The following is a 16143-nucleotide window of genomic DNA, read 5'->3' on the forward strand; positions in this document are numbered from 1 at the left end:
ATTAGTTTTGCCATCGTTTTACTTTTTCATGTACTTCTTCTTGTTTTTTTGTTAGGACAAAAATTAAATGTTAATAAATATTGTGTTCTTATATGCAATGACAAGTATTTGCAAAATGTTATTTACGTTGATAGAAGTATTGTTAATTATAGAAATAGTTAATTGGTTATCAATTATAAAAGATTTTGAAGATAACTAATCAGTCAAATAAAAACAAAAAAAAAAAAAACAAATATATAAACTATTATATCTGATATATATATATATTCTCTAAAGTAACAACTTTAATAAACAAAAAAAAAATTTAAGCAACCCGATTTTTTTTTTCTTTTATATTAAAATAGAGAGAAAAAAAGATAAAAAACACAAGAAGAATAACAAAATCAAATAGACTACTCATCCTCGATCGGAATCGAGTAAGATCTAGTCGACAACCCTTTACCTTGTAATTGTTGGCAACCGAGACCGCAACCAACGCCACAAGCACTTCTTGTTGAACCGTCTAATCTCATGCATATCGGCATACATGCCTCTTCGCATACCGACGTTGTTGTCATCGTCGTCTCTGCTACCATTGTCATCGCCGCCGCCACCAAAACCATTGCTCTTAATTCTTTTGAGTAACCCATCATCTTCCAATACCATATTTAACTTGCTCTTTCTTTTTATATTTAATAATAATTTATCTAATTCATACCTATTTTCACTCATGAAATGACTATTCAAAACTACATATTAAAGCCAAAAAAATATGATCTTTGTGGGGAGGGCCTGAATTTTAGCACAGAATAAATGCTATGACCAAGTACTCATTTTACTTTTTCTAATCTCATTTTCTAATTGTGGCTCTTTTCTAAATGATTAATGATGTTTTTAATAAAAAAAAAGTACAATTTTGTAGCATCACAAAATAGTACAATTTAAAGTAAATTTCATCCCAACATATCTCACGTTTTTATCACTATCCAACAGTAGATCTATGTTTTTTTTTTTTTTTTAATTTTTGATCTAAAAAATGATGAAAAACAGAACCAAAACGCAGTGTAGATCAATCAAAGGACCTGTTTTTTTTAAAAATATATATATTTTTTAAAACATTCATTTTTCACGAAAACAAGAAGTTTTTTTTTTCGTGGAGATATTTAACGAAAATCGATGTCACAAGACCATGAAAAAAGCAGATAATCTAATTTTCATGATTATCCAAACTGGGCTCCTCTTTTAAATGTGGTGCGAAGTGTGTGCACAAGTTCTCAAGTGTTCTGTTCAACCAGCGGCTCCTTAAAGAAACTTTAGTTGAACCAAAGAATCTTTTAAAAAGACTAGCTAAAAGAAGCTACTAGTTCAACCAGGGACTGATTGGTATGTGGAGTAGTAGTTTACTAATTATAATTTGGTTTTATTAGTTTAATAATTTATTTCATATAGTAGTACTTTTAACAAACAAGAATCACATTCATGCCCCAAGCATATATGCATAACCACCACCACAATAACAACAATTACAAGCCTTAATCTTATAAATATCAGATGGAGTATTATGATTAATGACAAAAATTATTCATCAATTAAGAACATATTACACGAATGATCAATAACAGTAAGCTGCTTCTGCAGATAAAACAAACAAAATTTTGTAGTATATCATGAACCATCATGACCTGAACTCGGCTGCCATCCTAATCCTACTTCCTAAAAGCCGCATAAATCGGCAATAAATCAGGGTTATTGCTTTTATCAATTACCATTGCATTGCTCGTGAAAAAGAAGGGAGTGAAGCAAAGCTTGAACTCACCATTTTGAGTTTGAGGAGCCATAAACCTCCATGCGCGAACTTCTCAACAACTGCTAATAAAGCAGATCAGAGCATCTTCCACCAGAAATTTTGCATCACTACTGCTGAATCTTGAGGACGGGAAATGCAATGACGTCGCGGATACTGGCAGAATTTGTCAGGAGCATTACTAGCCTGTCAACTCCAAGGCCCTGCAGGAAGTAATTTCAGTGAGGTAATGATAAGAAAAATGATGCAGGGAGTAATTCAGTTAAAATAACAAATAGAGAATTCCCCCCAAATCAAGTCTTTGATTTCAGATCTATCTAAAGTTAACCAGCCATTTGGAACTAGGACTTTTCAATGAAAAGGAAAGAGCAACCCTAGTACATGGTTCCCTACTTGGTGTGGGTTGGGGAAGGGTGATTTTTGTATGCAATGTTGCCTTTACAATGTAAAGGGATGGTTTGCATAACTCGAACTACGACCTTTCAGTTACAAATTCTTACTACAAAGGCTCGCTCTCTTTAATGGAAAGGAAAATAGTTAAAAAAGAATTATATACATGCACATAAGAACATTTATTTCTTTCCTTTCACAAATCCTTGTTCCAAACAAAGCGTAGATGGCTTGTTAAAAGGAGAACCTTGCAGTGAGAATAATTAAAAAAAGAAAGAAAGAAAAAGACATTCAAAAAATATGAACAGACGTTCTAGGCAATAAGTTTTTCTAAGTCATACATGATCTGCATGTCTAATGAAATACAAATCATACGGCAATGCAAAAGACGAGCATGGAATTCAAGGCCAGATATGTCTACATATATAGAATTCAAGTCATCCAGAATAAATTCAAGTTGTCAAATGAAGGTTTTTGATTTCTGATATCCTTACATAAGAATCAGTGATGACCATACCATTCCTGAAGCTGGAGGCATTCCATATTCCAAGGCTGTCAGAAAGTCTTCATCCAGGGTCACCTCATAAGAGTCATCGTCACTTTTATGTCCTTTCCCTTCTGAATCATTCATTTCAGATATTGCTGCCGTTCTCTTTTTGTTGTGTTTCCTCACTTGCTCTTCCAAGCGACCTCTCTGCCATGATTTCAGGTTAATATTGTCATGCTGGTTTATCTTGAAAAGATGTAAAGTAAATAAAAAGGTATCAAGCTTGGGTAAAAAAGATTTCATGTTAATATTGGTATGCTGGTTTATATTGAGAAGACCTCTGGTAACGTATATAAAAAAGTATCAAGCTGAGGAAGAAGTAAATAATCTGATGCTCCAACTGTACTAAGCAGACGTTTGTGGTATCATTCATATCAGGAGTCAAAAACCAATTTCGTCATTGTTCGTCTCACTTGCATTTTACTTGCAATGTTGCTTCATTCATCAAGAAGTTGCTTGTTGCAACAACAGTTAAATCCAATGGACAGACAGGTTCTGACTGACTGACAGCAAATATAGTAACGCAGCAGCAAAGGCTGTGCAATCTTAACTCAAATAAAACATCAACTCCATAGCATTTATGACTGTTGTGCAATCTCATAGACACTTACTTGGTCCACAGGATCAGTCAGTTCGGAGAATGCATTTGCCAGTTCACGACCACAAATAAAGAGCTCAAATCTTTCAGTCAGCCCTGCATGCCTAAATTTTAAGGAATAAAGATGAGGTGCAAAGAGCATGCTACTTGAAATATGTGTGCAGTATGGCTGACATTAAAAAAATATTTTCCTAGTTCCACATGCTACATCATTAGAAGCACGTAAACTGCATAAATAACTGAAAAGAAAATGAACAAAGAAGAGGAAAAGATGGCCCAATGGAGACATGCTATCCAACTAGGGTAGTCCTCCCCTGCTAGTTAAAAATTGATCATAACCTTAACTCTTTCTCAGTAAGAGTTTTTGGAGACATTATGCCCAGATGCACAGTAATATATCTGATAAAGGCTATCTCATTCTCCTTGGGAGAAAGCAGGGAAATATGAAAAGAAAGAGGTAAGGCAGGTGACATAACTGATTTCACAACACACTAATAATAGTAATTCCTAGAAATGTAACAATAACAATAACAATATTGATGATGATAAATAAAAAGAAAACCATAATTTTCCGTATTAGATGGCAATAGTTCTCAAGTTATGTTTCCATATTGTACATAGTTGGTTTCAAAATGTCAACCTATGTGATGGTAACGGCCATATCAATTATCTTCATTCATCGCAATCTCATGAAACTTTTTCATATGAAAATGGTGTTGAACTTCATCTCTCATTCCTTACTAGTAGTTGGCGTCAAGAAGGGCATTTGGTATAAAATTTTGCCATATTGCTCCTTTGCATGGATTTGCATTGTCAGTATAGCTTTTAAAAATAATTGACATTATGAATGCCATGCCACTGACCTGACTTGGTTAGAATAAGAAATAGATGATCATGAGAAAACAATGGTTCTCAAGACAAATGCAAAAATAAGATATTACAATCGTTGGTGACCTATGACATCTCAGTATAGAAAATGTACACACACACACACACACACCCATATAGTGGAAATGGCTGTATGCAGAACTTGTTTCTTTTCTTATCCATTAGACAGAATCAGATAGCATTATCCTGAAGAAGTTCCAGTCTATAGTTTGTTCACATATAGGTTGGCCTAGTAAAAGCATTTTGAGACTTTTCTTAAATCATATGGAGCCCTTTAATCTTCCATGATCATCCCCACCAAAGATCTATTTTCCAGAATTATGATTAAAGGGAGAGAATACGGAGAGGCCAGACAAGATGTCAGTTTTGTAGGGGCATGGGCAGTTTAAAATGGCTTGACACCAACACGTGGGAGTGACCTTGTTGATAATGGAGATAGTGGTATTAGTGACCTTGTTGTTTGAGCACTAGTCAGATTTTTCATACATTGCGCTAACTCGAGGCAATGCACAAAAATCATTGGTAGGTCATGCAATAAGCTCATCCAAACAAATAAGCTCCAAAAAACATGTGGTCAGCAACTGCATCCTCCATTGAGCTTCTTTTGGAACCCCATAGCTCATAGAATTGAGCTCTCTCTCACTGTAAAGCCTTGAAACCCAATCCCAGCTTCAATCAGACACTTAAACAAGTTTGCAAAGAACTAGTCACATCAATAATTTAGGTTTGGTTCAAATTTTCTAGCCATCCTATCCAGTTCAAGAAACCTGTTCAATCTAAAATTGCTAACCAAAGGGTTTAACACTTCAAGAACATTTCGAACATAGGATGTTCTCAGAGGCAGATAGACAGCATACATGGCAAATGGTTAGAGTAAATCTGCTTCCTAAAAAAGCATCTGTACCTTCGATGTGGCTTGGCCAAAGGAGATATCTCAATAGGGTAGTCCAAAACAAATGTAGGCTGTAGCAACTTTGGTTCTACCTGAGTCTCAAAAACCTGGACAATGATGCAAAAGTAAAATTTTACTAGGACTTACGTAAGAGTGCAACACTATAATGCAAATGAAAAGCATAAGAAGGCAAATTAACATTCTGTACTGTGGAGTCTGTAGCCTCCAACTGGGATATAACCAAGCTCACTTCTCAAAATTACAACTTGGAAACTGAAACAATAAAATGAAGATTAACCTCATTGAGCACATGGCCAACGGAAGGGCATGCTTCAATAGAATGTTTGTCTTTATCTTCAAGGTGGGCACTGAGTGCCTTAATAACAGCTTCTTTACCAGCTCTCAGATTGTCACCAAATTCAATGAAATCAATTCCAGTAACTTCTTTTACAAGGTTGTGCATGGTTTCCCTCCTCCATGGTCGTTCTAAGCATATTTCTACTCCCTGCACCAGATTACAGCTTTAATAGATTTCTTATGACAGCATGTTAAGTAAATTTTCAAAAGAATCAAAGCCTTTTAATAAATAACTAGGCGACAGTAATTAGCATGCCAATACAACAGAGATGCATGTGTAACTTGAAAAGGGTGCATGTGTGACTAGAAAAGGTTTCCTTAGCCATGCAATACTCAACTATCATGCTCGGAGGCAATTAAACTTGAGACAACCTAGAAAAGCAACTTCACAGTTGAAGAGGTCATGGACAGTAAATTTTGTAACTCAATTTGAAAGAAGTATGAAAGTAGAGTAGACCAAATTATACCCCTATATGGCTGAATAAAATGATGACATTAATTGATGCCTTGAAAATTCTAATTACTGAAAAGAAACCACTTTTAACTATATTTAATCATAATCAAATTAAATCAACCTCCATTCAACCAAAAAGTGAAAAAAAAAAAAACTGTTGTATTTACCTGATAATCAATTCTAAGCTTTCCTTGGACAGCAAGAGCACATTGAGTCACTATTTCTTCTGCCATGTTCATCATGCTTTGGTAGTCTGAATATGCTTCATACATCTAAGTTCAAGCTAAGAACAATATTGATCAATGCTTATTCTAGTCAACATATACTATAGTTGCAGCTGACACTACAGACCATGCGATCAGACATTCATTTAGTATATTTACCAGATCAAATAAAAGTGGAGAACAAAATGAAATATTACCTCTATCGTGGTAAATTCAGGATTATGACGAGTTGAAATGCCTTCATTTCGGAATATTCGGCCCATTTCATATACTTTTTCAAATCCTCCAACCTGTTGTTTTGCAATCTGAGTTGTTAGTAGTAAATTATAACTTTTTTTACATGGATTTCTAGTAGCCTAACAGGAAAGTCATTTTTTTATTGATATAAAAAGGAAACATTTAGCAGAAGGGTAGATGATAAGTAGCAAGATTTATTCTCTTCAAAGATGTCGAGCAGGTTAGAAGAGTTTGGCAGTCAGAAAAGGAAGTGAAGTGGTCTATAGTATGAGCAGGAAAATTGAAACAGTGAATCTATGTCAGGCTAGAAAAGAAGTAATTAGGGGCCCTAGGGGCTAACCAGGATGGATAATTTATATTAAATAATTTTTTAGGGGCACAATAAGGCTTTGTTAAATAATAATTTTTGTTGTTTATGCATGTAAGAAAATAACTCATATTTTACACAATAGGAAATAGGTTTGATTAACAGTTGATACAAATGTTAGAAAACTCTATTAATAGAAGGTTTTGAAATTCAAGGTTTGCACAACTAAGAAGTTTAAAGGAAGGAGGACTAATAAATGTAAATCTACATTGGGACTCTGGAAGCAACAAGAATAATGGAACAGCCCAAAGAAGGCAAAAATAACCTTCTCAACTCCCTACAAACCAAAAAGGGCCGCCCTAGTGCATGATGCTCCTTGCTTTGACAGAGAGAATAGTCAATATACACAGAATGACCTTCACATGAGGGGTGGCTGTAACACAATGAAAGTGAAGAATTCCTTTGCATGGACAAGAAAACCACTAAAAGATTAGAAGACAAGTGCTGAAGAACCTTCGTGTAAGGCAAAACAGAAGTGAGGAAATTTGGTTGGTGAAGAGAACAATCGAGATAAAAACTATGCCTAGTTTTGGAGTTGGGAAAAGAAATTCCAGGTGGGTAGAACAGGAACCTCATGTCAGGCATGCATCTGATACTCAGGACACTGTCCCTGTTTGTTTGATAAATAGGCTGGACATAAACTAAGCTTCATAAGATCTTGGGTAACGCTTAAATAAAGGCAAGTCTTTTACTTTCTGGATTCAGACATCAGCTAATTACAAGGCAGACAAGAGTGAAGCTGGATTAGCCTCAAGGTAAGCAGTGCACATGCCCACAGTAGTGATTATGGGTTATACTTCCCTGTAGGACTTGGAGACTGCAATATACCCAATAAAACAAATAGCAGATTAAAAACTTTACATAATTTTCATTATACCGAGTTTTATTGCTTGCACCAAATACTGAACTGCTGAGAAGCCATCAATCTACTTATATTCCATTAAAGAAAGGAAAGGTGAAGAATGTGAATCTCACCAGCATTCTCTTTAAGTGAAGCTCTGTTGCAATTCTTAAATAAAGATCCCTCCCAAGGGAATTATGGTATGTAACAAATGGCCTAGCTTCTGCTCCACCAGCTGCACCCTAGTACGTCCAATAAATAAAAGCAAAATAAGAAAGAGAAAAGTCCAGTTCAAAATATCATCTTTCCATAAAAATACACGTATGAAAGAGAGGAGGGACCAAAATCCATTTAAATACACCAACAGAATTGCATAAGAAACACCAATCATCACAACACAGGAAAAAATGGACCAAGAAAAATTTATTCATAGACTGATCTCCCGCTGTGAACTCATTTAATTGTAAGTTATTTATTCAACTCTTTCACATCTCAAGTTACAAGTTGCAGAATTTACTTGTACTCATCAGCATCAGTCATAAAATTGCTGCATGTTTAACTAATTTAAGGTATTTCAAGACCATGGTATTTAGTTATAGGCAAGCTACAAAGTGGAGGTCCTTGAAGTTATTGTATGCAAATCGTCAAATGGTGATATTTTGCACATATCACCAATCTATTTCTCCAACTGCATGCCATATTGGACAAGGCACTCAGAGATTTCTTATACCTCTAAAAACATGCAGAAGGCGCGATATAAAACATGCAAAATCATGCAGGAACAAAGCATCAACCAATACAGGAATTTTTTCCAGCACTTGACCTGCCAAAACTTCATGGCTACTTATGAAAGAGACAGCAATGAGTTTAGCAAGTTTAATTGAGAAGATCAACTTAGAAGCACTTTTGAGGCCCATTATATTCATCATCTATGTGTTCAGGGACATACTATGGTATTTTAATGGAAATCCTAACATATTGGATGAAACAACAAAATAATTACTAACACTCAGATCAAAATTGGTAATTCCAATGTGCAACACAACTAAAATTTATCTGCAAACCTGTAATACTGGTGTTTCAACTTCAACAAAGCCTGAAGATTCCACTGTTTTCCGTATCTCTGACACAATCTACTGAAAACAATTTAGTCATGAAACTGCTCCTTTAAGCATAAGAAACCTGAAGAATTTCAGGTTATGAGGAAAATGGATCTTAAACTGATAGTCATGGATTATTGAGTACTTTGGAACAAGTGACAGTCACAATAAGATTTTGAGAATAGCAGTTTCATTTTCTCAGATTGAGTTCTAAATCTTTGCAAAATTTAAGAACCAAAGGTCTTTCTCTATTAACTTTGTGTGTCAATTAAACCAACAAGCAAAGAGAATAACATACAAAATCAGTAATCCACCTGGTATAGGTATGGTAAAAAAAACTATTCCCCGTAATGCGAACCAAAGTGCCATAATACAGTGGTCAATGCATGGGCAAACATGTAGTACCTCATTAATTACTTAGAGCTATATTACAGGACTTTGACATGACATTGCTTGTAGATATGCATCCAAACATTCAATGCATCTGGTTATCATGTCTAAGGGCAGGACAAAAATATTCATACTCATTGAGATGCTTTGCATATTTTCCAAGTAAAAATGATGTCAAAGGGAACAAAGAACATGAAAAAGAGGGCAATTTCATTCATGGTTATATAGAAACTCAAGCTACAAACCAAGGACATAAACCACATGGACCCTTATCCATGTGTCAGGTGCCAAACAAGGGTATTCAAGTCTAGTCCATGTCAGATTGGACTGCCATACACACACAGTACGTAGGAAATGTAGAAGATCTAAATGCCCAAAGTAATGATAGGAGTCGCTCATTTCCAAATTCATACCAAATATACATATGCATAAACACACTATGGAAAACAATCACTTTAGAAGTAGACATTATAAAGATAAGGGCAGTGCTACTTGTATTCAAGTAGGCAACAACAGTAATATTGATCATTCACCTTTGCTCTTTTTCGGAATATATCAGCTACCTCAGGGTTTGCAATCATATCTACATATCTAGACAAATAGTATAGCAAAACACTGTCAGAATCAGCAATAAACCAATTCAAAGGGTACCAAGTTATCAGGCACTTAAATTGATTAGAGTTGGAAAGCAGGGAAAATGGTAGGATGAATTTAAGACCTGGAATTTAGATGCAAGAATATAAGGCACTTGATTTTTTTTCCTTATTATTATTATAGGTGTTAATGTGTAGATTGAGTCATCCACTCAACATTTTAGTGTTGCAGAATTCCTCCTATTCATGACTAATCCCAAGCCCAAAAATAAAGAAAGGTCACCAAATAACCAGTGTAAAAATCATTAGATCTTATATCATGAATTCTAGACAAAAGAAGAGATAATTGGAGAGCTAAAATTCATATAACCAACCCCAACTAATGGGATTAAGGATTATGATTGTTGTTGACATCAAAGATAACAAGCAAAACATGCTTCAGACAAACTAGTCCTGGAGCTCGCAGATGAGGCCGAACAAGTAAAAGAAGCAATAAAACAACAACCATAACTTTAATCCGACTAGGTGGGTTTAGTTATGAATTCTAGACCTCCAACCATCTCCATCTACAATCAAATCCTTGGTAAGGCCAGTATACCCTATGTCATGCTTAAGAGTTTCCCATCATATTTTCTTGGGTCTTCCTCTCCCTTTTCACTACAAACTTCCTCCATTTCTGACACTAGCCTCAAAAGTGCATCTATTGGTCTTTTTCTCACACACTTGTTGGATTTCAAGTAATCCCCTAAACAATTATGGCATTGAAGATGTCCCTCCTATTCATAGCTAGTCCAAAACCTGGATAAAGGACGGTTGCGTTAGGCAGCTAATACCCAACATAAAATTTATCAGATCAAATATTATGAATTTTAGACAAAAGAGCACCTAAAAGCAGACAAAAAACTATTCAGTTTCATTAACAGAGAAACTTATCTATTGTGTAACTGTTCCATAGAAGAGGCATAGAAGGATAAGTACATCAGAAGTCACTTATGGTAGTTGATATTTTAAATCACCATAAAGAATTGCTTCATATGGACATTTTTATAGCATAAGCAAACCAACTTGCTTAGGTGTCAAATGAATGATTCCTGTGAAATTAGGATTGAGATACAGCCACAGTGCCACCTATAGCCGCTTAGACTCTTAGACTGCCAATTTATTTTGTTTGCAGGTCAAAAACCAAAAATGCTTCAGCAGTTGTAATGTCAGAAAATGAAACTAAAATAACAAGCTAGCCTACTTCTCCATAATTGGATAAAATCATTTCTACAGCAAAGTCTTCTTGCTCCATTTTGTTATAAACTATTACAACTATAATCAACATTTTGTTTTCTCTTGTTAAGGTAAGTAAATAGTGACCAAAAAGCTTGAGAGATAGAAAGAAAAAGAGAGGAAGTACAAGTCACAGGCATAATAAAATGAATGGAAAAACATACTCTTCTCGAATATCTCATTATTTCATAACACATGAAACATGATTGAAAAAGAGAACAACTAACTAACCGTTGGCGGTAACGCTTGTCCACATCAGTTAGACCATGATATTTGTCTGGCAGTGGGAGCAGGGATTTTGTAAGAATTGAAAATGACTTCAGGTTAACAGAAAGCTCTCCTGGAAAGGAATTTAAGGAATGACACAGTCACCAAGTCTGTTTAGGCTAATCAGCTTGCCCTTTTTTTTTTTGTTTTTTTTTTTAAGGGGGGGGGGGGGGGGGGGTGTCACAGGAGGAAAGGGACTAAGGCCAAAAAGGGCCCACAATTAGCACTCAATAAATACTTTTTATCTACAAATATGCACTTGATCATGTTAAAACAATTCAAGGACCATTATAGAAGTGTTTAAGTAGGTACCAACATTTCTCACTTAACTTGGATTATCAATGAAATAACATTTTTAAAACTGCATATTAAATCTCATTATGAAGAACTTCATTTATCAATATTTTGGTGCAGGACATCAAATATCTAATATAGCAGAAGCAGTGAAAATAAATAAATAAATTCCAATTGATTTCCAACAAATGTCCAAAATATTTTTTGAAGTATTCCAATTTTCCTGAGGCAATGCAAATAGACACAATCAAAACATATGGAAAAAATTAGTAGTTTGACTCACTGCAAAATCTCAGGAAATACATACAAGAAGAATATCCTTTATCAAAGGGCATAGCAATAAATGAGACTGCGTTGGCCTTTTATAGTCTTCTCAAGCATGCCAAAGTTAGCAGGGAGGTGAGTTAAAAAATTCAACATTATGAAACAACGCTACACCATCTGATGATTACCCCAACAAGCATTAGTATTGTCAATTACCCCCAACAGATGATGCACATACTAAGACATCTGTTGCAAGCTACCAAAAGTATGATCCTTTGTTTGAATGATAATTTACCAAGGAGAAGGAAGCATACAGGAATAGAGGGACAATATTTATCTAAATTTATCTGAAATCTCAGGCTAGTGAAAGCCCATAATAACTCTACTTATCCATACCCCAGTAAGATTACCTTAATGGTTACTAACTGAAAACTTGGGCAGTCTAAAGTTACCTTTTTCTGTCCGCTTCATTGATCCACTTGCACCAAGTATATCGCCTATATCAACAAATGTTTTCAACTGCTCAAACTGATCATCTATAAGCCTTTCCTTCTCGCAATAAAGCTAAAACCAAAAAGTATGATATTAACTCACTTATGTACAGGAACTCGATATGCAACAAGGAAGCAAAGAAGATATTAACATGTTGTTAATCATAGGTGAGGGTACTGTATTAATAGATGTTACTAGTCTTGAACAAAATTAAAGCTCATTTTTCATCTCCTCAAAGTCTAGTTGACTAAGAAACCTTTAATATATGGCAACTGTTATGCATATGCACATATGGCCTCATGTCCATTTCTTACTCTCATTAGCAATTAACTCCAAATGCCTCAATCTCCATTTGGTTTCTCATTCATATATCTTCATATACATATCCATATATATGCAGTACGTAAATATTGCTATAACTCTCAACCTACTTCCAGCAAAAACCTGCAGTATTTAGAGGAAAACAAAAGGGAAAATAAAAGCTCAAGCAGAAAGCAAACCTGGATTGTCCCTGAATCATCCCTTAAAGTTAAAAAGGCAAGCTTTCCAAAAGCTCTACGAGCTACAATCCTTCCTGCAATAGATACAAAATCACTCTCACTATTTGACTCTTCACCATTGCCCAGATGCCTATATATATCTTGCAGCTGACTAGTAGAATGAGTCCTTTCCCAGTTATAAGCATAGGGCTCAAAGCCTTTGGTCCTCAGTTCTTCAACCTGTAAAACATACGCACACAGGCCTTTAACAACATCATTGCAACTTGAAGAAGCAATAGCAATGTAACCATCTTGGGGTATTACTGGCCCAAAGGCCAAAACAAAATGTTTTGCTGATATTAATTTCAAAACTGTTTTCTATACAAATTAGTCACCCAAAAGGGGGGAAAAGGCATATGATTCAAAAGGCAGTAACGGGAATTCTCAATTCTTTATAAGCAGAACAATTGGCCTATATTCTGATAAAATTTTGCCAAGTTGAGCTGAATGCTACTCTATTATAAGCTTATCCTTCTTCCAACTTCCAAGTAAACCTGCTTTAACTTCACCTCAACACGAGGGCTACCATCATTTCAAGTGCCAACCGTGTAAAAGGTGCATTGGAAAACCATAATTACTGAGTTTCAAATTCCATTTAGTGGCCCGGCGGCCCCGGCCATAATCTTTAAAAAATTGCATGAAAATTATCATGTCAAGGTATAAACACTACGATTAAGCGGGCATTTTCATTTCTACAATCTTGATATTTTGAATTAAAAACAGAAAATGTGCTGACTGGAAATTATTGCGATTGCTTCTTTTACAAGGGCAGATAAAACTGCTTCTTACTCAGAGCTCCATTTCAGTTAGTAGGTAAATTAATGGCTCAGAAATCCTCATAGAAGTAAACATGGCGGTATTGCCCAAATAACTACAGCTAGCATTCTGCTGGGAAAAACAAAATCGTACGATCTTAGAAATAAAGGAGTCAGCTTTGAACAGTACTTTCCAAATCGAAATGCGTTGCCACCCTATCTTTGTTCTGAATATCGAATACACAGAGCAGACCGAGACTCACCGACAGTAAGATTATCACTCAGCTTTTCACTCGTACCTTCTTGAGGCGGATGGAGCGAACTGCTTCTCTGTCGGAAGTGGAAGAAGAGGAGGAGGAGGAGGACCTCCGGTTCCGGCCGGCGACTCTGGCGGAGTCAGAAGTGGTACTGGAGGAGGAGGAGCAGCGAACGAAGAATTTGGAGGGTTTTACGGTTCTAGAAGAAACAAAATTGCCGATTAGGCGCTTCAAAGCGAATGGCCGGGACGAGGCGACGGTCACTACCTTCAACGCCTCCATCGTCTCTTTCTCTCGAGCCTCCACCTCCAATTCCAAACTTGCTCCCTTCACCCTTCTCCCCTCCTTAATCCGTATATATCGACGCTGCCCCGTACAATTAATAATTTTGTACGTTTGATCATGATTTTTTGTTTTGTAAATCTTGCATTATTTTATTATATATATATATATTAGCTTATGTTAAATTTGGTGATTAAAATCATATTTTAATTAATAATTACACTATCTATTAAGATTATCGCTCTTATGCATTCTCTCGTTACTCGGATTTTCAATTTTAATAAAAAAGATAAATCACAAATAAAACTTTACTTCAGTGTACTGAACAAAAAATCAAAGTCATAATCTATTAATACGAATCTCGTAAACTCTATAATAGGGTATTGGATTGTTTATTCGCCTATGAATGATTAGATTTTTTATGTCATAATCATAAAGGCTGAAGGCTGAGAAAATAAAGCCTCAATCATGAGGCCTTTTGATTACATATTAGCAATTTTTTTATAATTTTATTGTTAATATGCATTGCTAGAATTATATAGTGACAAATTTTTTTCATTTTCATTTACTTTTTAGGAGAAATAATAGATAAACAAATAAAAAAATAAGATTCTGTAAGTAATAGTAAAAATAATTAATGTAAGGCTGTTGAAGATATTTTAATCGGCATTAAATTAGCTTGACGAATTATCAAAATATTAATTAAATTAATATAAGTTGTGGGCATCTACGGTAATTAACAAATTATGTCCCGTTGCTTTTAAGTATTAGTATAGATTTAGCATGGTTTTTGTCTTTTTTAACTACCCATTGAATATAACCACCCTATATCATTTTTCAATAATTTAGAAATAAAAATTAAGAACGTAAATAAAAACAAAAAAAAAAAAGGAAAAAATGATAATGTTGTCTAGAATAATAGTGTGTTAGAATATGATATCCACTGCTATATATTTATTATATAGACTACGCATTAAAGTTAAATAAAAATAATGTTATTTCATCTGAAATCATTGGCCGAATTGGAGAGGCGACTGGGCGAAAACCATTTTGCCTCTGCATTAAAATGTGGCTGATACTGTGAAAGAGAAGCTTTCTAAAAGGCAGATGGCATGGCAAGTTTTGGGAGAAGAATGCCGAGAATAAATTCTAAACATGTTCACTTTGTAACCACATTTAAACATTAAGTGCCATGGATATGGTCTGGCATAGAAGAACTAAGGCCAACAAGTAAAATTTACACTTTAATGGATCAAGAGGTGTCACTACACGCGCGATAAAATCTTTTAACTTCTATGTAGTATGGATGTAAGGGAGAATTATCAAGAGAAGCATAAACAAATTCAACAAGAAGAAGACAAATGTGATGTACTTGAGCCATTTGGAGTTATATTTGTAGATATTCAAAGCTTAACTATGGCCATCATATTATAGAATGAAGACATGGCGAATTCATGTTTCTCCTCTGACACATCTAGCAAAGCATTGCTTTTCTAAACAAACGTGCAAGGGGAAGAGCTTATATCTGCTTCCTTCCTCTGTTGTCTGAGTCTTATTAGAGGAAGTTCAGGGTAGCATGACCATAGGATATGGGGGCCCTCGGGCTAAGGAGCAGAATATTGGAATTGAGCAAATTGCGTGAACAGATGGCATGGCTGTACGATCTCTTTGAGGTCCCAGTCATTTTTGAAAGGCTTGTAAAATCAAAGTAGTTGTAGTTGATGACATGCACATCTATAATGTAGTCGGATTCCCTTTATGCATATCTTTACTGCATGATCTTTGGAGATGGGTTTTCATATACATTTACAACATCGTAGTAATGCCCTGTGGGAGAAAAGGTCTTGCCACTCCCTTTATTTTCATGGATCAAGTGGAGGACAAGGTCCTCCAATAAAAGAATTTGGCATAAAGATTCGCACCATGCCATCCTGTGATAGTACTGAACTTGGAGGGAGGATAGCATATCAAAAGTATCCTTTGTGAATGAGCGACTTGGGATGAAGTTTTAGCATATCAAACGTATGCTTTGTAAGAGGTCCATTTGGCTAATTGAA

At 35.3% G+C, this 16143-nt stretch overlaps 1 protein-coding gene across 3 annotated transcripts; it reads right to left on the reverse strand.

Annotated features, from left to right (window-relative positions):
• Positions 1 to 1493: 1493 nt before the first annotated feature.
• LOC127797563 (lysine--tRNA ligase, chloroplastic/mitochondrial) lies at positions 1494 to 14154 on the reverse strand. Of its 3 annotated transcripts, XR_008022244.1 has the most exons (15): positions 13847 to 14154; positions 12754 to 12972; positions 12214 to 12325; positions 11168 to 11276; positions 9602 to 9659; positions 8643 to 8711; positions 7713 to 7820; positions 6331 to 6423; positions 6077 to 6181; positions 5397 to 5603; positions 5111 to 5205; positions 3332 to 3422; positions 2691 to 2867; positions 1796 to 1986; positions 1494 to 1692 (listed from the first exon to the last, which is right to left on the reverse strand). XR_008022244.1 is itself a non-coding variant. In XM_052330568.1 (14 exons), the coding sequence occupies exons 1-14, from the start codon at positions 14084 to 14086 to the stop codon at positions 1894 to 1896; spliced, it is 1776 nt and encodes a 591-aa protein (XP_052186528.1). In that variant the 5' UTR covers positions 14087 to 14154; the 3' UTR covers positions 1494 to 1893. The 3 variants fall into 3 exon arrangements, 2 of the variants coding, with proteins under 2 accessions (XP_052186528.1, XP_052186531.1); XM_052330568.1 differs by having other exon boundaries at positions 1494 to 1986; XM_052330571.1 differs by having other exon boundaries at positions 1494 to 1986; positions 2668 to 2867.
• Between the last annotated feature and the right edge of the window lie 1989 nt (positions 14155 to 16143).

The sequence above is a fragment of the Diospyros lotus genome, chromosome 3 (assembly GCF_014633365.1).
Source record: "Diospyros lotus cultivar Yz01 chromosome 3, ASM1463336v1, whole genome shotgun sequence".
In the NCBI taxonomy this organism is placed as follows: Eukaryota; Viridiplantae; Streptophyta; class Magnoliopsida; order Ericales; family Ebenaceae; genus Diospyros; species Diospyros lotus.